A 20,472-nucleotide genomic window follows, 5' to 3' on the forward strand; every position below is an offset into this window, starting at 1 on the left:
AAAATTACCCCTATGTTTGGCCAATTACCCGAATATTTTCAAATCAGACTTATGCTCAGAAGTTTCCTTTGAAAATATTCAGTAAATTCTAAACTAGCTGGCCTGTTTGAAAATTGCTATGTCTTTTTTTTTTTTTTTTTTTTTTAAATCAATGCTCAAATTCATATTCTTTGGGTCAGCCCTGGACTTTGTGCCAGGATGGGGTATGACACACAGCAGAACGAAGTCTTCAGCCCAGGACAACAGTGGGGCTAAAGGCTCGTAGTGGAGAGGATGGATGACTAACCCCAGCCAGCTGTGATATTTCCTCTCAAATGAGTGATACGGAAGAGTTGGACATCAGGGGCAGGGTTACTGTGCTGCTCCCGGCCACTCATGAGACCTAAATCAACCAGGAAGGTGGGGTAAACTCCCCCCCTCCAACAAAAATAAATTCTCCGCCCTTCTCATCTGCATAAGAAATAAAGCCTCAAGTGTGAGTAATAAATATTGGACATGTCCTTGTTCTAACTGTGCATTCTGAGCAGCTGAGAAGAGAGAAGAACCAGCGAGAGAGAGAGAGAGAAGGACGTGCAATCATGTGGAGTAAGTTCATCCTATTACTGTTATATATTTACAGGCACTGCTTCTATACATTAATTGTAATGGGTTCAATATGAAAATAAAGTTTAATAAAATAAGTTTATAAAATAAATATTATGAAATATAATAATTCCTGTTAAAATGTAATGTAACTGCTGGTATATTTGCTGTACTGCAAGGAAAGTTTAGTAAACAAAAATAACAAATAAACATGCTGAAACAAATTACAAAAGGAGAAATATAATGATGTGAAAAGAAAAGAATTGAGTCAAAGTTAAGTTTTTTCAATTTTGTCCCTATTAATGTGATTTTTTTTAGATACGGCCTTCCCTAAAGAGGATGCAAAACCCATATCATTTATAGACAAAGTTTTTCTTTTTGTGCTAGGGATAAAATGAAAGAAAAACAGTGTTTGTTGAATGGACATGACTGGAATGAAATGTATTTAATAATTAAAAAAAAACAAAAAACAGGCATTGAATGTAAAGATTGGAATTTATGACACTGCATAAATAGCTGCAGCTGAAGCAAACTGTTTCCGGCTGTGGCTAACACCATACGGCTGCCAATGCAATAATAAAGCACTACGTCAAAAGCAGAGTCCATACTGAAATGCATCTATAGTGTTTTCTAACACTGAGAAGTAAATTCATATCTAGTCAGCAAACAGCTGGGTTGTGGATTTTGTGGCCGGAGAAAGTAGCCAGGGCCAGGGATGCACATTTGTACTATCCGAATGAGCATAATTTGATGCATGAGTCGATTTTTGGTTTGGGCTCATTGCAACCAAAGCAGAAATAGAACTCATTCCAAAAATATCTTTTAGTTTGCTAAATAGTGTGTGCTAGCAAATAGTGCACACCATTTACTGCCACACCCGACCCGACAACCCCGCTGCAGCCTCCTCCCCCCCCCATCCTTACTAATGCCGTCTGCAGGGGTTTCCTCGAGAGAAAGGGGCAGGAACGAGTCCCAGTTGCTCCTGCTCCGCCGGTGCTGGCAGGCTTTGCGATGGTGAAACAACATGGCACCAGCTCTGAGTGCTTGTTCTTGCCTCCTTCTGCTTAGGAGAGCCCTGCAGGAGGGGTAAGCAGGGACCAGAGGAATGAGGGGGCTGTGGGAAGGAGTTGGGAGGTGTTTCCTTTTGCATTGCTTTTTCTCAATTTAATGTTATTAAAGAAGGCCATACCTGAAACTCCCCACCACTACCAAACAAAATGAATAAAACACAACATTTATTTGCGTGCATATCCCTAGTCAAGGCTAATAGCACAGTTGAGTTTAAAAAATGTATGATGGAATAAGTTTCTGGAGGACAGCCCTTAAAAAATGATTGTTCAATAGACTTGGCTGTCTCTATGTAAGGAAGGTGGACCCTTGAGCTAAGACGAGGTTGTTGCCACCACCAAGGGGAGGCCCCTGGTGGTCCTCGTTGTCGGGAGGCGGTTCCGGGAGAAAGAACCCAATAGGACCTTCACCTATACCAGCCCATGTTCCCCATGGGTTGAGCCTTTGGGCGCCTGGGCCTGGAGGACTTAGGCGAGGGTCTCTCAGATGGCAGGCTACACAAGATGGAGGCCAGGCCGAGGTCAGCAGACAAGCAGAGACGAAGTGTTGCCGAGGCAAAGAGGAAGTGGCAAGGCAGGGTATTTATACCTGCCTTGCCTGATGTCATCATCCCGGGCCGTGGGGAACTTTCCCGCTGTTGGCCATTTAAATCTAGCCCAGGCGCGCGCGGGTCTAGGGGGCCGGGGATCACTCCGGCATTGGCGGTGTCGGGAGCATCGTGAGCAGGCCACAACGGTGGCAAACCGCACGGGGATGTGGCAGCAGAGGAGAACGCTGGTACAGGCTTCCTGCCCTCACAGGTGAGGAGACCCGTCCCGACTCTCCGAGGGCCGGGCGCCTCACTCTCTAATTCATACTTCTGGGAGTGAGCAATAGGGAATGGACTTCCTGTTAGGATCTGCCAGGTTCTTCCAAATGACCCAGACTGATCACTGTCAAAGACAGGATGCTATTCTCATTGGAACATTAGGGTTCTCTCAGGATGGTAGTTCTTATGGCCTTGTAATTTTTTCATTTCCTGATGCTTAATGTAGAAGGATTTTTCTTAGATTAATATCTCTTATTTTACAGATCCCAAACCAACTGGTATAAATTTACAAGCATCATTAAACAAGAGAGCTCACCACACAGACAGGTACATCAGCAAAGCCCTGATAGTGAGGAGAGGCCAGCCCTTCAGCATTATCATAGACTTTGACAGATCCATATCGGGAGAGAAAATCACATTTACTGCACAGACAGGTAATCTCGACCACTCATCTCATAGATATGAAATGTCCATGAACTCATCTCATAGACAGGTAATCTCTATAACACAAAGAGTTAATCTTGACCACTCTCACCTCACAAACAGGTAAACTTGACCACTCTTACTTCACAGACAGGTTATCTTGATCACTCTCATTTTACAGAGAGGTAATCTCAACCACTCTCACCTCATGGATATGTAATATCCATCAGTCTCACTTCACAGACAGGAAATCTCTATTACACAGAGATGTAATCTTGACCACTCTCATCTCAAAGACAGGTAATCTCCACCACACTCACCTCACTGACAGGTAATCTTGACCATTCTAACCTCACAGAGGGGTAAACTCAATCACTCTCACCTCAAAGATATGTAATGTCCATCAAACTCACCTCACATACAGGTAATCTCTATCAATCTCATCTCACAGAGGGGTAATCTTGACCACTCTCACATCATAGATATATATAATGTCCATCACACTCCTCTCACAAACATGTAATCTTGACAACTCTCACTTTACAGAGTAAAGGCAGGTCATTCACATCACTTGCATACTTTGCAGACAGATAATCCCCATCACACATACACCTTGCAGACAGCAAATTTGCATCACTTGCATACCTCACAGACAGGTCATCTCCATTATTTCTAAAAATTAGTATCTCGCACTACCCACAGTTCTAGGTAATCCCTATCACACTCACCTCGCAGACATATTAATCCCTATTACGCTTATCTCTCCTTTATACTGCCCTTACAGATAGGTAATTGCATAATTAATTCCATTTTTAATTCCTTCTTATTATCTTTCAAAGGACCAAGCCCTTCGGAAGCCATGAAGACAAAGACTGTGTTTCCTCTTTCCCGCACTAGGAACAAGGGCTCCTGGAGTGCCGTGTCGCTAGTGCCTTCCTCCAGATCTCTGAAGATTGATCTTACTAGCCCAGTTAATGCTATAATTGGCCATTACAAGATAAGCTTCCAGATCGCCTCCATGTGCTCAGTTACCTCCCACAGCCTGGCAGATATTATTTTGCTCTTTAACCCTTGGACTCCAGGTACATCAGAAACTAAATGACATATTGATTGAATACTTAAAACTCTTCAGAGCAGATACACCTGTTTTTGTAGTGAGAAGACTATTTACTGCATTTAAGAAACGTTTCTTGTATGATGTGACTGCTGACTATCAGCCATGGAGGCATTGCTTCTCTTGCAGTGCAGTGCTGCTTTCTGCTTTCACTGTTAAATATGTGAGACGTCAACTTTAGTAATAAAATGTAAAGTTTGTCGTACAGTTTTTATCTCTGTCATACTGGCCATGCAGCCCGAACAACCCTCCAATACAGCTAGCCAAAGGAGAGCTGCTATTTAAATAGCTGGATATTATTCTAAACCCTCTTCTAGGGTCCCATGCAAAACTCTATATACATTTGGCCAAAACAAAACCCCAAAATGGCTTTCAAAAAGTTATTTACATTGTAATTTTTGGCCTGGCAAATGGCAAAACCTCTTTAGTTACTTCCTGGTTAGAGCAGAAAGATCTGTAGATCCAGAACAGGAGAGGACGGATTTTATTAGGGCAAACATCTGTACTGTTGTTCATTCATTTGCATCCATCATAATACCAGCAGTGTATGGAATCAATTATTCTTAAAAGCATTCCAGATTCATTAAATACATGACTAACCTGGCATGTGCGTGTGTGTGTGGGCGTGTGTTTGTTTTTCAGGTGATGAAGTTTACATGGCTGATAATGCCCATCGACAGGAGTATGTCTTGAATGACTTTGGAATAATCTACAATGGAACAAAAGATTATATCCGAGGCTCTGGCTGGAGCTATGGACAGGTAAACAGAAAACTAAAACAGGCCATTTCAGGCATTCCTACTAGAGGTGGAGCATACCAATGTTTATAATTTGTGATTAGTGTTTAAATATTATGACCTGACAATGAGAGTTGGAGCATTGATCTCACTGTATGATCCACAATTAATTAGTCTTATTCTGCGGTCCTTTATTTTATAAGGAGAGCCATTAAACACTGTAGGATAAATGCAGCATTTTAATAGTTTTATACATAAGCATTTTCAGGGTTCTCAAGAGGTAAGCAAGTGCTTATGTATATCCTCCAAATATAAAACACTGTATGGCAGGGTAGAAATTTTCACAAAAAAGGACCTTGAGATGTGGCCAGCAGAAAATAGATTAGCATCAGTGAGGGACAAGTAGCAGAACCTTAACTGTTGGAGGTGGTGGAATTCCTGTTATTATATGAATGTAGCCCTCAGCAGGACTGAAAGCGGAAGGATTTTCCCAAACCTGTTCTGGTGATCACCCAGCCAGTCAGGTTTTCAGGTGATCTACAATGAATTTCCTTGAGATAAAACTGGATATGTGCAGATTTACCTGATGTATATTTGTTGTGGATCTCCTGCAAAGCTGACTGACAGTGGGCTCACCAGGCCACGCTTAGAAAGCTTTATGTTACATAGTGAGTCACGAAGCAAATATCAGAATTTTATTATTAAACTACTCATTTTATCCCAGGGTTTTCTCCCATTTTTATAATCCTTTCCCTCCAGTGCTCAGGCAGTGCACTGGCACTCTTGTCACAGTGCTACAGCAATTACATAGAAGACCCGTCCTCAACAGCAAAATGGGTCCCTCTACTTTCATCTCACAGCATATTCTCTCTCTCTTTTCCTCACCTCCCTCTGTATCACTACCTACATTGAAACTATATTTTCTTTCTAGCTTTGCTTTTTTTTTTTTTTTTTTATCATTACCTTGTTCATGGTCTCTGCTGTGCTTCTATGATCTTTCTCTTAGACAGGGCCGGTGCAAGGGTATTAGGCACCCTAGGCAAACCTTCTGCCTTGCGCCCCTCCCCCCCCCTGTTCCGGCCCCGACCTCATTCACTCAGACAGGCCCCCCTCTCTTAAACACACTTAGGTTCCTTGTCTCATTCACACACGCACCCTTACACAGGCTCCCTCCCTCTCTCTCTCACTAAGACCATTGCTCTCTCATACACACACAATCCCTCTCACACACACACACACACACACTCACGCACACTTTTGGCCACAAGCAGGATGGGTGTTGCTCGCAGTCCGCTGAGTCTCTGTCGTTGCCTGCTGAGTCTTTACTCATCTCGGCCGCGAGCGGGATAGGCTCCACTCACGGCCCACTGAGTCTCTACTCCTCTCAGCTGTAAGTGGGATGGGCTCTGCTTGGGACCCCACATGGTTGCTCTTTGCCTCCCCCTAATGGCTGGCGCCCTAGGCGACCGCCTCATTTGCCTTTTGGGACACGCCGGCCCTGCTCTTAGACAGACTGCATTTCCTTGGCTCTGTTTTTCATTTTGGTTGTCCTTATAGATGCTGCTTCTCCTTGCTCCCTACCTACCATCATCTTGCTCATTTCTTTCTGTTTTCCATGTCAACTCGCTCCTTTCCCCCCATCCTCCCTTTCTGAAACCTGGGGCACAAATTCATTCTGTCCTTGCGGGGCCATATCTTGTACTGAGGAAGACAGATGTGGTAGCAGGACTTGCCTAAAAGGGCCCTACAGGGAAACAGAGGAGTAGGGCTTCTGTTTGGACCCATCTAGTCTCTCTCTTGCCAAGGCCAAAGGCACCGAGCCACAGTTTATTGATGGCTCAGGCATATTTCTTCTGAACCCTATGTCACTGACTTGCTGGCTAGGGCAGTGGTTCCCAAACCTGTCCTGGAGGACCCCTAGTCAGTCAGGTTTTCAGGATATCCACAAGGAATGTGCATGAGATAAGCTTGCATGCCCTGCCTCCATAGTATGCAAATGTTATCTCATGCATATTCATTGGGTATATCCTGAAAATCTGGCTGGCTGGGAGTCACAGATATGGCTGCCCTCTGACCTTGTATGTGCACATCCTGTTCTTGACCAGCAGGTGACACCATTTTGTGATTGCTGGGATAACCTTTGACCCCCTAGAGAGACTGTGATTGCTGAGTCCACGGCATTCCAGCTCTTGCTAGCCTCTGAAGAGCAGGCTTTGTGATTGGAGACCAGGCCTCCTGTATGGTCATTGGACCTTTGTTTAATCATTGTTTACAAGCATCACATAGGTTACTGTCTCAACATTGCAGTACTCGGGTTTCTGACTTTCATGCTGTCATGTTTCCATGTATTTTCTGTACAGATCAGTGTCTTTTTCCTTGTGCATTACAGTTCGATGAAAACGTTCTAACAACCTGCCTTGCGATTCTTGATCGGAGTGTAAACTACAAAAGAGACAGAACCAAGGATATTTCCTCCAGAAATGATCCCATATACGTGAGCAGGGTGTGCAGTGCTGTGGTGAGTTCTCTTTGTATTAGTGACCTAGACTAAAACAGTGTTGGTTGATTTTCAGTCTGTGATCTGCGATTCAGCATCATTAAACATTAGGCTAGAGGCAAATTATGTGGGGTTTTTTTTATGAAGAAGGTGAAGGCATGGCTGTTTCCAGCTATTAATTAGCAGTGATAAGTGGGGGTTTTTTTATGTTGAGATATTTTACAGATTTTTAAAAATGTGATGTATTTTTATGCTGTTTATGTAATATGTTGTAATCCGCCCTGGTCAGCTTGCTGTATGTGCAGTATAGAAAAACCGAGAAATAAATAAATAAATAAATGTCCATAAAACAATTTAGCGCTGGGCGGCCTTGAGGCTGGCACCATTTTTTAACTAGAGCCGGTGGGGCAGGAGGTGCTGGGGGTCGATCTGCCCCTTTCATCCTCAAGAGATCTGCGGAGAAGGTAAAGGAGCAACAGTGCGAGAGGGGTGGGCAGGTGGAGGAGAAGGATGGGACGTTCCTTGTTTTTATGGGGTTTTTTTTGGATTTAAGAAGCGTGCAATATTTTATTCTGATTCACCAAACAAAAGGAACCAAAACAAACATTAAAGAAACCAAATCCCGAAAAAACCTGCATTCTGAAATGAAAAGAAATTAACAGAAACAAAAGCCTTTATCCTAATATTTGGAACATGGTGCCTGCTGGTCCAAATTACTTCTGCCGCCTGCTATTTTTGGAAATTTGTGCACGCTTTGGAAGTAAATCACTTCCAATCGAATTAAATAGAAGGCCTGAGAGTATGTCAAGGACGTTAGTGTATCCTTCCTCGAGACCAGTCAGTGATGTAACAATGTCACCCCCCCGTGCATAAAATTCACAATTGTTCAGAGGCCTTTAGCCACTGAATTCTTTGGTCGCTTTCTACCAAGGCACTAAGTGGGATTTGTGTTTCATCATGAGATGCACTGTAATACAATATGAAGGCAGTTGACTTTCTTGCTTTAATGCACATGTCTGGGGCGCTGATGGAGATGTTTTTCAGGTTAACTGCAATAATGAGGACGGGGTGCTATGGGGAAAATGGAAAGAGCCATACTCCAACGGGCAGCGTCCAAATTATTGGAATGGCAGTGTTGCTATCCTGCGTCAGTGGTACAACAATAATTTTCAGAGTGTAAAATATGGACAGTGCTGGGTCTTTGGAGGAGTGCTGTGCACAGGTAGGTTCTCCTGGCAAAAGTGCTAGTTAAAAGTAGTGCTTTTTCTCTCTGTCTGGAATGGTTGGTTAAGAAAAAAAAAACAAAAAAACTTAACAGTTGTACTGTCTGAAGTACTTGTAACAGGACACCATTACCCATTAGCACATGTGTACACTGATGGGCCTACTATGCACTAGTAAGGGGCCGATTTTAAATATTACGCGTGTGGGGTACATTTGTGCACGCTACCTGGTGCGCACAAATGTACACCCTATTTTATAACGGGTGCGCTGCTGTGCGCATGTTAAAAAATCCAGGGTCGGCGCACGCAAGGGGGTGCACACTTGTGCACCTTGCGCGTGCCGAGTCCTAGGGGCGTCCCGATGGCTTTCCCCGTTCCCTCCAAGGCCGCTCCGAAATCAAAGCGGCCTCGGAGGGAATTTCTTTTGCCTCCCTCCCTCACCTTTCCCTCCCTTCCCCTATCTAACCCACCCCCCAGCCCTACCTAAATCCCTCCCCACTTATTTCGGCGAGTTACGCCTGCTCATGGCACAGCCGCTATGCCGGAGGACTCAGGAACACCCCCGACCGCCCCCAGACCCGCCCCTTCCCACCCCTTTTTTGAAGCTCCGGGACATACGCGCGTCCCGGGGCTTGTGGGCGCCGCTGAGCCTATGCAAAATAGGCTTGGCGCGCACAGGGGCAGATTTTCTCGGGTTACACGTGTATGTTACACACGTAGCCTTTGAAAATCTACCCCACATGGTTTAACATGGGAGAAAATGTACCTAATTAATTAATGACTTAAACATTTGCTATTCTGCGTCTTGCCAGTTTTGGTGTCAAAGCAGATTACAGAAATGAAGACTTTGATAGGTATAACACGGTTCGATGTAGTTAACTGTGAGTGCCATTGTATGGTATAAGGATCAAGTGTGGCAAAAACTTTAATATGTCTCATGAGCCAGCTGCGGAAAAGCCTGGGTGAATAGCCATGCCTTGGCTTTTTAAAATTTAATCAACGCCTGATCAAAAAACACTCCAACCGTGGTATGGTATAAAAAGCTTCCTCTACAGAAACTACAAAACACGCAAATCACAATAAATAAAAAAATGCATTCCTCAAACAAGGAAACAATCCATGCAGAGTACAGAGAATTCAAATAACCTGGCTTAAAAACATCTCAGCCTGCCAGTGACCGGCCGGCCGGCACGCTGATCCATAAAGCTTTTCTCATTATAGAAAAAAATACATGAAAATCTGTGCTAAACTGCTGGATTGTGGCAATGCTAAATCCTAGCGTGGGCATGCATTTATGCTAAATATGTAAATAGAGGGTAATGAGCTAGTTAACCATCACTGCACTATTTACTAATGTCTGCTATGTTTACCATGAATTGAGGAGTAGCTAAATGCTAGTATGACAACCCCGTATGCCAGCATAAACACGCTAGCTTTAAATGATGGGAGGAGGAGGAGGGGAACAAGGATAATGTGGGGATATAGGTTCCTGGCTGCCCCCCCCCATAATCACCTTCTCCTGCAATCTCACATCCCCCTCGTGGTGCCCTCCCCCCCAAACACCCTTCCTTCTGGGCAACCCCCTGAGATGAAGAACCATTCCCCACCTCGGACAAAACAACCCTTTTTGGTCCCCCAGAATCAAAGGCCCTACCACCAGTAACCGCCTTTGCCATACCCTCTCCAAGGCCAGCAAGGCCTGCTCGTTCGCATTCCCATTTACAAACGGTTTCTTTGCATTTAGACACACGCTTGCAGGTCAAAGTGCAACATGGCAAAGATCAATTATGGACAGCGAACTGGGAGGAGGCAAATTAGCTGCTCTCCTCCTCATGTGTGCAGGGTACCCGGAGATGGTGGGCTTTTTGGGGTTCTCGATTCTTCTCATGGAGAAGGGAGGGGTGGCAGGGGGAATGGGGAGAGCGAGAAGGGGGCGGAGCAGAAAAGTCCCATGCTAACTGGCTCAAAGTTATAGGACTGGTTAGTGTTGGGTTGGTGGAGATCATCCTTAGTTTAGCACAGCTGCACTCTGCATCTATTACCTTAGTATATTGGCTTGCAAAGCTCATTTTAGCTAAATGTGGAAGGTTGGAAGCACTCACCTTCCCAATTTAGCACAACGTAGTGTGTCAGCTTGTATGTATATGCATAAGCTTGGGTAAAGTTTTATCTGGCTTTAGAAATAAAATCAGAAATATATGCTTTCTTTATTGTATCTCAGTCCTCAGGTGCTTGGGGATTCCAGCTCGGACAGTCACAAACTTTGATTCTGCTCATGACACAAATGTAAACCTAGCTATTGACAAATATTTTGATGTTTATGGATCTCCACAGTCCTCACCTGACAGCATATGGTAAATATTAAGAGTAACCATTCAGCAAAGAAAGTACAGTTTACGTACTGCTTAACCACTAACAAAATCAACCATCCAAACAATAAAAAATTAGTTATAAGTGTCTAAGTTAAAACTTTAGCCAATCACATTTATTATTATTATTTTTTAACTTTTTTACGCTATGAGAAACTGTATCACTGGTACTAAAAGTGACTGAAAAACAGAATATTTATACAGTACACTGCTATATGCAAAAAGGTATCACTTTCATATTCTAAGTGACCTTTAGCTAATAATCATCATGTTCTGAAAAAAAAAACCCAAACACTCGCAAATCCATTTTCAATATTTAAGGAAAAACCACTACTCCTTTACAAAAAATAAACTCTTCATTACAACAATAATTTGTCAATATCTCTTCCTAGCCGTTAATGTAAATTATGTTTAATCCCTCCTTCTGCCTATCTTTTTAATATCTTACCCTAAATGTCTTTTCTGTACTTCTTTTGTCCTCAACTCATTTATCTCAGGTTTACCACAATTTACTGATTTTTGTCTATAAAGCTTCAATTCTTCTGGTTCTTAGTTTTGTGTTTTTTTTGAAGGAAAAAGGTTAAGGACATATTCACAAATAAACAGTAACACTAGAAAATTACATAAGACAGACAGAGAAAAAAACAATAAGAATTCAAAACAATTCACTAATGCCTGAAAACCACTATTGCAGCTTTTTTCTTTAAATTAAAAATGTAACTGTACATAAGATTGTATACTGCAGTTTAAACGAAATAATTCCTTAGTAAAAGACAAAATGAATTTTTGATACAGTTCTGTTAAAAAATAGTTGAATCAAGTTATTTTTTTCACAGTAAATATGCAGGAAATGCTATCGGGCCAATTTTAAAAGGCCCACTTGTATACAATTCAAGGGTTATGCACCTGGCCGGGCCCTACATGCACTGCATGCATTTTCTAAAGGGCCCGGCCACGCGAGGGGCAGCGCCATTAGACATTGTCCTGGGGACGTGCACGCTGGCTGCCAGGGCACGGAAGATACTTCTGCTCCAGAGGAGCAGTAAGTAGACAAATAAAAAAATTGGGGATAGGTAGGGGTAGTTTAGGGGTCAGGGAGGAAGGATAGGTTAGGGTACTGTGAAAAATGGAAATCGCATTGCCACGCATAAATTAAAAATTACCTGCCCACTGCGTGCGGAATAGGCCACCCACCCGCACATGTGGATATTAAAATCCGGCGCGCATGTTCGCGCAGGAATCTTATTTTATAACATGTGCATGCTATAAAATAGCTGCGTCCATGTGCGCGCACTGGGATCCACACGCACATTTAAAAAAAAAAAAATCCCAAAGTGTTTTAAAGATCAGTGACACAACATATAGTATATAACAATTTTTTATTCATTTAAGGAACAGAGTAGTTTTGCTTCTGCAAAGTTTTTATCTTCAAGTTCCATGAAAGAAGGGTGGGAGAAGAATAAAAGGCACCAACTTAGGGGGTCATTTTCTAAGCCTATCGCACGCGAAAAGGGATTTTTCGCGTGCGATAGCTTGCCGGGGGCGGAGTCGGGTCTGGACGGGGAGGAGTCAGGGCGGCGTCGGGGCGGACTCCATGGTGTCTTCGCTGGCGGCGATAAGGTAAGCCACGTTATCGCCGCCAGTAGCGCGCCCAATAGCACCACCTTTCACGGTGGTGCTATTGGGTGCAAAAGCCGGCAGCGATAACACCGTGGTGGTGCGATCACTGCCGGCTTTCACAGGCCCACCCCCCGGTTACCGCGGGATTCACTATTCTGTGCGAGAATGGAAAATCCAGGCCTTAGTTATCTAAAACTTTATTTTACATATCAAGTTAGATGAATTTACAAATTAACAATTTATTTGAATATATTTTTTATAAAACCTCACTAAAATTTAGTTGGATAACATAGGGGAATTCTAGGACAGAGTTGAGTTAGTCAGATAAGTTATCTGGTTAATTCCAATTCAAAGTTAATTGGCTAGCTTATCTGTTTAACTCTGGTTGTGCCACCAGCAATCCTAAAGTTAGACAGATAAATTTATCTGGCTATTTGATAACTGGCTATATTCAGTAGGGTGGCTGCTGACTAAATATCTCTCCACAATTAGCCAGATAAGCTTATCTGGCTAACTTTGCAATCCAGCCAATGACTAATATTACCCCCTTAGAGGCAGATTTTAAAAGCGTTATGCACAGCAAAATCGGGAGATACACGCATGACTTGATTTATGTACAGGCCTCGTGGATTTTAAAAGGCCTGCGGCCATGTGTGTATCTCCCAGTATGCGGATAATAAAGTTTTGTCAAAAAAGGGGCGGGATGGGAGTGCACCATGCAGTTACATGCACTACTGGACACTGGGATCCCGCAGCCGCGTTACTTGCTTCTGCTATGGGCTGCGTGTAAGTAGGAAAATTAAATAAAAAAGAGTTAGCAGGTTTTTAAGGGTCAGGGTTAGTAGGGTAAAAGGGAGGCTAGTTAGGCAGGGGGTTTAGGAAATCCTCTCTTTTTCTGGGGTGAATTGAGAGGGAACTGGGAAATAGGACTAAGGCGTCGCCACGTGCATCTACTAAAATCCTCCCCACTTACGCGCTCAAGATTACTTTCACGTGCACATGCGTGTCGATATAAAATTGTATGCGCATGTACGCGTGGTTAGCCGATTTTATAACATGCGCGCATAATCGAGCACAAGTTATATCGGTGCATCCATGTGCACCCGCCAGAAAATACGCACACGCGTGCATACGTGTTATTTTGAAAGTTACCTCTTTTATTTCCCGAGTGATTTAAACCTTACAGAAACTCCTACATTGCCTAACAGATAACAAATGCATCATGCTGCCTAATAAGCTTATTAATCCACAGGGACTTCAAACAAATTTTGCAACTAATTTACATAAACAAAAAAAAAAACAAAAAACCCTACATTTCCCTAGAAAGTTTTACATTCAATACAAATCAACACAAATGAAGCCATACATTTCATATGGGAGATTAAAAAAAAAAAAAAAGGAAACATTTTTCTAAGCAAAATTAAATTAAACTTTACAGTCTAAACTACTTAAAATATTTATACAGCTTCACTGCTGTCAGTTTCTTCTTAATTTACTAAAAACAAAACAAACAAGTATATTTGAACAAATGCCAAAATGGCACCCACAATACCTTTCTTTCTTTAAGATTAACATACTAAATCAAAACAGGATTCTAACAGTTCTGGGCATGGGCCTTGGTGACCTAACATGGCAGCAGGCCAGGACCCAGTATCAGGCCTAGGTGGGACCCAGCCTCAGGCTGGACCCTTGCTTTGGGCCTGGGCCTGCCTGGGCCTTGGTGACGCGACCTGGCTTTGGGCCTGAGCCTAGGCCCAAACCTTAGCAATTTGACCCAGCCTCGAGCTGGGCTCCAGTGTCAAATCTGGACCTAGGCCTTAGGTTGGACCCTGGTGTAGGGCCTAGGCCTCAGTGACAGGACCAAGTTGTCTATTTTTTTTTTTTTAATTACATGAATACATCAGAAAATTTTAGGGTATTTTCATCGGAGGCTGTTTTCGGTTTCATTTCATGCATAATATAAAACCTTTAAATAAATAAATAAATACATAATAAACTGAAAATGGCCTCATTTGTCACATTCATTTAAAACAAATGCACATCCCTATTAAGAAATATAGTGGAATAGCTCAGAGGATCCCCGCATCTCCTTTGCCATCATTTAAGTGTTGCAGGTTATCGTACTGAAAAGCTGTCCTGCTGCAGTTACCAGAAACCACAAGAAGTTCAGATTGCCAACGGATTCCATTTTTTTCAGGATAGATTTAGCCAGACCTGGTTTTACCTCATTACATTCATAGATTTGTAGGCATGATTTTTCTTAAGGTAATCAGAACTAAAAGTTCATATATACATGTCAGGACTGAATCAATCTGTTCTGAAAAAAATGGAGTCCGTTGACAATTTTATGTTAAGCCTGCACTGTTAGCAGCTTGAAGTCTCCATTGGGCTTGGAGCTTTTTTGTCAGGGACAGTAAATAGTGAGGTGAAGGATAATACCATCCTGGAAATACTGGGCGTCTGGTAACCGTAACCTCATTGCTACATTTACATTAATCTCTTACAGGAATTTTCATGTCTGGAATGAAGGCTGGTTTGTCCGGAAAGACTTAGGATCTCAGTACAAGGGGTGGCAGGTTTTGGATGCAACACCCCAAGAACCAAGTGAAGGTAACGCAGAACATGTGCATCCCGCGCTTTGTGAGCGCTTAGGAAACCAGAATTTAGTTTGTATATTGTGCGATTAGGCCTGTGTGATGACCTCTTTGCGCAGGAGTGAGTTTCTGGGCTTAGAGCTTATGGCTGTGGCAGCGACAGGGATTTCTTAAGAGTCTAGATGAGCTTCTGGGCCTGGATTCAGCCAACAGATGGTAGCAGGCCCTCTGGGCTTGGGTGGATGCCTAAAACCCTGAGAACCCCACTGGGGTTATGAATCTGTAGAACAAGTGGGGCCGGTTCTGCGCCTCCTTAACGGTGACAATCTGTAACATTTCTGGCCAGACCTCAGTGGCTACGGCTCTGTAGCTTATACCAGAATAAAAGTATTACAGAAAAGAAAGAAATCAAACCATGGCCTGAAAATTTACATAGGGGTGTGCAGGGGGGGGGGGGGGGGAGGACTGGGAGTGTGTATGGATTGGGGGGGGGGGGGACTTTGAAAGTGCCATTTTGTGTCATCCTTTACCAGTTGCTTCGATTATTTTTCCTTTTCTTTGTCTATTCTTGTGTTGCTTTGGAAGAGGAAGGGTTCCAGGAAGCTTTTGGAATTGAGAAGTGGTCTGCATTCTAACAGTTTCCTATAGAAAAAAAATGGTGCTTTTTTTTTTTTTTTTTTTTTTTTTAAAGCACTGGGGATTATTCTGGGGGCTTGTTTTTCAGAAAATACTGATCCAATGTTTCTGGTTTTTAAACTCATCTGATTTACTAAGATGAGATATTTTATCATGGGAGTGGCTAAATATCGTGGCGTCTCTGTGATATTTTTCCGCTGCTGACAAATTATTGCAGCAGTTGTGCCATTCAATTTTTGATTGTGGAAGAAACATATAACAAAAAAAAATCACACGACAAAACAGGGCCTACTCAGACAATGACGGTTCACCTCGGACCAGGGCCTCCATTGCATTAAAGTTTCCAAAACCCTAAATTCTTCCCCCCCCCCCCCCCCCATCCCCCCGAAGTGGCATATGTCCCCTGGGAGGTCTTTTGAGACTTTAGCCCTCTACTGCCTTCTGAAGTGGCGCAGAGCCACAAAAAACAAATAAAAAACAGTGAAACCATGCAGAGATGCCCTGCCCTGCCCCTTCCCAAACCTCTCCCTTTTGTCTTTAAATCAACCTCCCCCAAAGCAATTCTCCTTCCCTTCCAAACCCTCCCCCCACCCCACTGCAGCAGCTCCAGACACTCCCCCTTTCCTTCTGGTCAACATCAGAAAAAATCCCTGGGCTTTAGCGGTCTACCCAAGCCACTCCCTCACATCCCTACCAGAAAAAACAAGACCTTGGTGGTGAGGGGGTCAACCTGACCACCTCACTCCATCCCTGGCCCCCCTACCTCTTCAAATGCGAGTTGGTGTATAGTGGGGGCTGGCATGCCTCCTAGTTCCAGGCCCTGTTGATGCCATTTTCCCAAATGGCATCAACCTGACTTCACCCCATCATGTGATAGGGTTAAAGTTCAGGGACCGACCTTTGCACATGGAAAAGTCTGGTCCCTGGACTTTGATCCTATTTTGTGTTAGGGACAAAGTCAGGTCAATATTTTGGAAAATGGTGCTGATTAGGCCTAGAGATAGGGGCTTCTCTGGGCCCCCACTATACACACCAATTAGCCTTTGAAGAGGTAGTGGGGACCAGAAGTGGTATATGTGTGTGTGTGTGTGTGTGTGTGTGTGTGGGGGGGGGGGGGGGTTGGGTTGTCCCCCCTACAGCATCAGAGGTTTTCTTTTCTGATAGGGGTAGTGGCCATCACCAAACACCAAGGATTTTTTCACATTTTAATTAGGGGAGGGGTAGGGGTGCTGGGGAGTTATTGGAAAGGAAGGGGAGTTGCTTGGTGTAGGTGAGTGCTTTAAGACCTAGGGGAGGGGTTTGAGAAGGAGGGTGGGATATCACCACGTGTTTTCAACGTGTCTTTTTCTGGGGGGCGGGGGCCTGAGCCACCTTTGCAGGTGTCGCGGGGGAGGGTGTGAGTATACCTTGAGTATTGTGTGGAATTCTGGTCACTGCATCTCAAAAAAGATATAGCAGAATTAGAAAAGGTACAGGGAAGGGCGACCAAAATGATAAAAGGGGTAGAATGATTCCTCTATGAGGAAAGGCTAAAGAGGATAGGGCTCTTCAGTTGGAGAAAAGATGGCTTAGAAGAGAGTACTCCTGGGGGAATTCTGCGCTACTGCAGAATGCAGAATTTGCGTAGAATTCCCCATCTGCGCAGAACTGCCAAATTCTGTGCAGAAAATAGCAGAGGAGACCCCAGCATGCCACACATGCTCCGTTCGCGGCAAAGATGAAGGCCTGGTGTGCCGTTTGCGGCACACGAGGGCCTTCCCTTTTTGGTGCAAATAGCGTGCCGGGCCTTCGTCACGAACGGAACACATCCCGTGGCATGCCGGTGACAGAGAATGTGTGTCAGGGAGGGGAGGGGGGATGCTGGTGAGTAGGAATGTGTGTGTGAGAGAGGGGAGGGTGACAGAGCATGGTTGGTAAGAGGGGGGGTGGGGAGGGTGAGAGAGAGCAGGAGGGTATGAGAGAGAGCATGGGGGGGGGGATGCCAGTGAGAGAGAATGTGTGTGTGAGAGAGGGGAGGGTGACAGAGCATGGTTGGTAAGAGGGGGTGTGTGGAGGGTGAGAGAGAGCAGGGGGGTGTGAGAGAGAGCATGGGAGATAAGAGAGGGTGGATGGGGGATGCTTGAGTGTGGGTTTCAGAGAGAGGGAGCCTATATGAGGGGAGGGGATGCTGGTGAGAGAGAATGTTGTGTGAGAGAGGAGAGGGTGTGGGGGAGGGTGGGAGACAGCTTGGTTAGTAAGAGGGGGAGTGGGGGGATGCTTGAGTGTGGGTTTCAGAGAGGGAGCCTATATGAGGAGAGGGCGTGTGGGGGAGAGTGAGAGACAGCTTGGTTGGTAAAAGGGGGAGTGGGGGGATGCTTGAGTGTGGGTTTCAGAGAGGGAGCCTATATGAGGGGAGGGTGACAGAGCAGGAGGGTGTGAGAGAGAGCATGGGAGGTAAGAGAGGGTAGGTGGGGGGATGCTTGAGAGAGGGAGCCTATATGAGGAGATTGTGAAAGAGTGTGTATGTGTTTGAGAGATTGGGAGCTGATGTGTATGAAAAAGGGGTCGTGTGTAAGTGAGGATGCTAGCCTGTGTGAAGGGATTGTGTATGTGTGAGCCAGAGCCTGTGTGAAGGGCTGCGTGAGAGAGAGACATAGGTAGTCTGTATGACGATGTATGTATGAGAGAGAAAGGGAGCTTGTATGGGTGTGTATGCAAGAGAGAGGGCCCTGTATGAGGGGATGTGTGTGTATGTGGAAAGGACACTCTTACAGTGAATTTCTAGGGAAATTCTGCTCAAAATATTTAAAATTCTGAAACTTTAAGTGATAACCTTTTTCTGTAATAATTTAAAATGTAATTACTGAAAGATTGTCATGTAAATTGTGTTATTTTGACCAATATAAAGTTTGCAGAATTTTCAGTTTTTGTGTGCATAATTTTAAATTTTTTTGCGCAAAATTCCCCCAGGAATTTTATAGAGGTCTATAAAAAAACGCATAGAGTAGAACAGGTAAATGCAAATTGGTTGTTTACTCTTTCAAAAAGTACAAAGTCTGGGGGATAAACAATGAAGATACTAGGTAATATATTTAAGACAAATAGGAGAAAATATTTCTATACTCAATGCATAATCAAACTCTGGAATTCATTGCCAGAGGATATGGTAAAAGCTGTTAGTGTAGATGTGTTTAAAAAAGGGTTGGACAAGTTAATGGAAGAAAAGTCCCTAAACCATTATGAAGGTGGATTTGGGGAAATCCACTGCCTATTAACCTTTTGGGATCCTGCCAGGTACTTGTGACCTGGATTGGTTACTGTTGGAATAGGATACTGGGCTTGATGGACCTTTGGTCTGACCCAGTATGGCAAATCTTATATTCTTATGTTAAGTCCCTAATGAAAGGCTCCTCAGGAAATAAAACATCATGGAATAGGAGGCTAAGTCTTACTGAGGACTGGTAACTTGTTAAAAGATAGAAAACAGTGAGAAAAAAGTTCTCCCAACTCTAATATAACTGGTATTTAACTTATGGGAAAAGGAACAAGAAGAGAAGTGATTTACCGGTAATTTGCAGATGGCACAAAAATATTCAAAGTAGTTTAAATAGAAGCAGACTGAAGAACTGCAGGTTTGCAGAAGGACCTTGGCAAACTAGGAAACTGGGCATTTAAATAGCAGATGAAATTTATTGTAGATAAGTGCAAAGTGATGCAGACAGAGAAAAATAATCCAAATTATAGGTACACAATTCTGGGTTCCGTATTACGAGATACCACCGAGAAATAGGATTTTGGAATCACTGTTGCCAATATATTGTATAACGGATCAATTTTAAAACACCGGCTTGCAAACATTCCAGCAGATATGTGTGTGGTTGGGCTGAGCATGTGCAGAGCACATTTTCAAAATGGCCCGGCCATGCGCGTATCTGCAGTACATGCAGAAGTGCTGGCAGAGCAAAAAGGGGTGGGGCATGGTAGGCAGGGACAGCACCATTTTGTGATGAGCCGGCCGGCGCAACTTACTTCAACTATGAGGTGAAGTAAGTTTAAAAACAAAAAAATTTAGCATAGTTAGGGTAGGTTTAGGGGTCGGGGAGGAGAGGGAAAAAGGGAGGAAGGTTAGGTAGGGGGTTAAGGAACTTCCCTCCCAATCCACTCCTTTATTGGAGCAGATGGGAGGGAACTGGGGACATCCTGATTGCATCACTACATGCTTTTTAAGAAAATCCCCCCTTACGTGCCACCTACGCGCACATGTGTGTGCCGATATAAAATCAGATTTTATATCATGCACATGTCTTTAAAAATCTACCCTCAAGGATGTGCATTCGTTAGGGATGTGCATTCGTTTCATACATTTCCTATACAAGCTTGCAATATGAAACGTATGAAACATATGAAACGAATGCACATCCAATTGACATGTAATGGGAAACGTATGAAACGAATGCACATACCTAGCATTCGTTACTCTGTTCATTTCATTCGTTTCAGTGGTATGCGCGTATCTCATGAATTAATAGTAGGTGCACAAACTAGATGGTATGTAGTCAGCCACCTGCATACATGCATTCCATCTGGTTTGTGTCCTTACTATTCATTTGTGAGAAACGAATGTACCACAGAAACAATTGAAATGAATGGAGAAACTAATGCACATACCTAATATTGACTTCCTTAGCCTAGTGTGGGGTGGCTGCCATAAAAAGCTAATAGAATATTAGGGATTATTAAAAAAGGAATGGAGAACAAAACTGAAAATATTGTAATTCCTTGGTATAGATCTATGATACGACCATACCTTGAATGTTGTGTG

The 20,472-nt window shown here is 43.6% G+C and overlaps 1 protein-coding gene across 1 annotated transcript in view; it reads left to right on the top strand.

Moving 5' to 3' along the window:
* The first annotated feature begins 469 nt into the window (after positions 1-469).
* LOC115096659 (protein-glutamine gamma-glutamyltransferase E-like) overlaps positions 470-20,472 on the top strand; it is a 40,127-nt gene continuing 20,124 nt past the window's right edge. Inside the window, exons 1-8 of the mRNA XM_029611610.1 lie at positions 470-585; positions 2,722-2,892; positions 3,721-3,963; positions 4,638-4,756; positions 7,122-7,250; positions 8,274-8,451; positions 10,674-10,806; positions 14,948-15,051. Coding sequence (XP_029467470.1) covers positions 579-585; positions 2,722-2,892; positions 3,721-3,963; positions 4,638-4,756; positions 7,122-7,250; positions 8,274-8,451; positions 10,674-10,806; positions 14,948-15,051 — 1,084 coding nt within the window. The 5' untranslated portion in view covers positions 470-578. The remainder of the gene's footprint in view (positions 586-2,721; positions 2,893-3,720; positions 3,964-4,637; positions 4,757-7,121; positions 7,251-8,273; positions 8,452-10,673; positions 10,807-14,947; positions 15,052-20,472) is intronic.

The sequence above is a fragment of the Rhinatrema bivittatum genome, chromosome 8, assembly GCF_901001135.1.
Source record: "Rhinatrema bivittatum chromosome 8, aRhiBiv1.1, whole genome shotgun sequence".
Classification (NCBI taxonomy): domain Eukaryota; kingdom Metazoa; phylum Chordata; class Amphibia; order Gymnophiona; family Rhinatrematidae; genus Rhinatrema; species Rhinatrema bivittatum.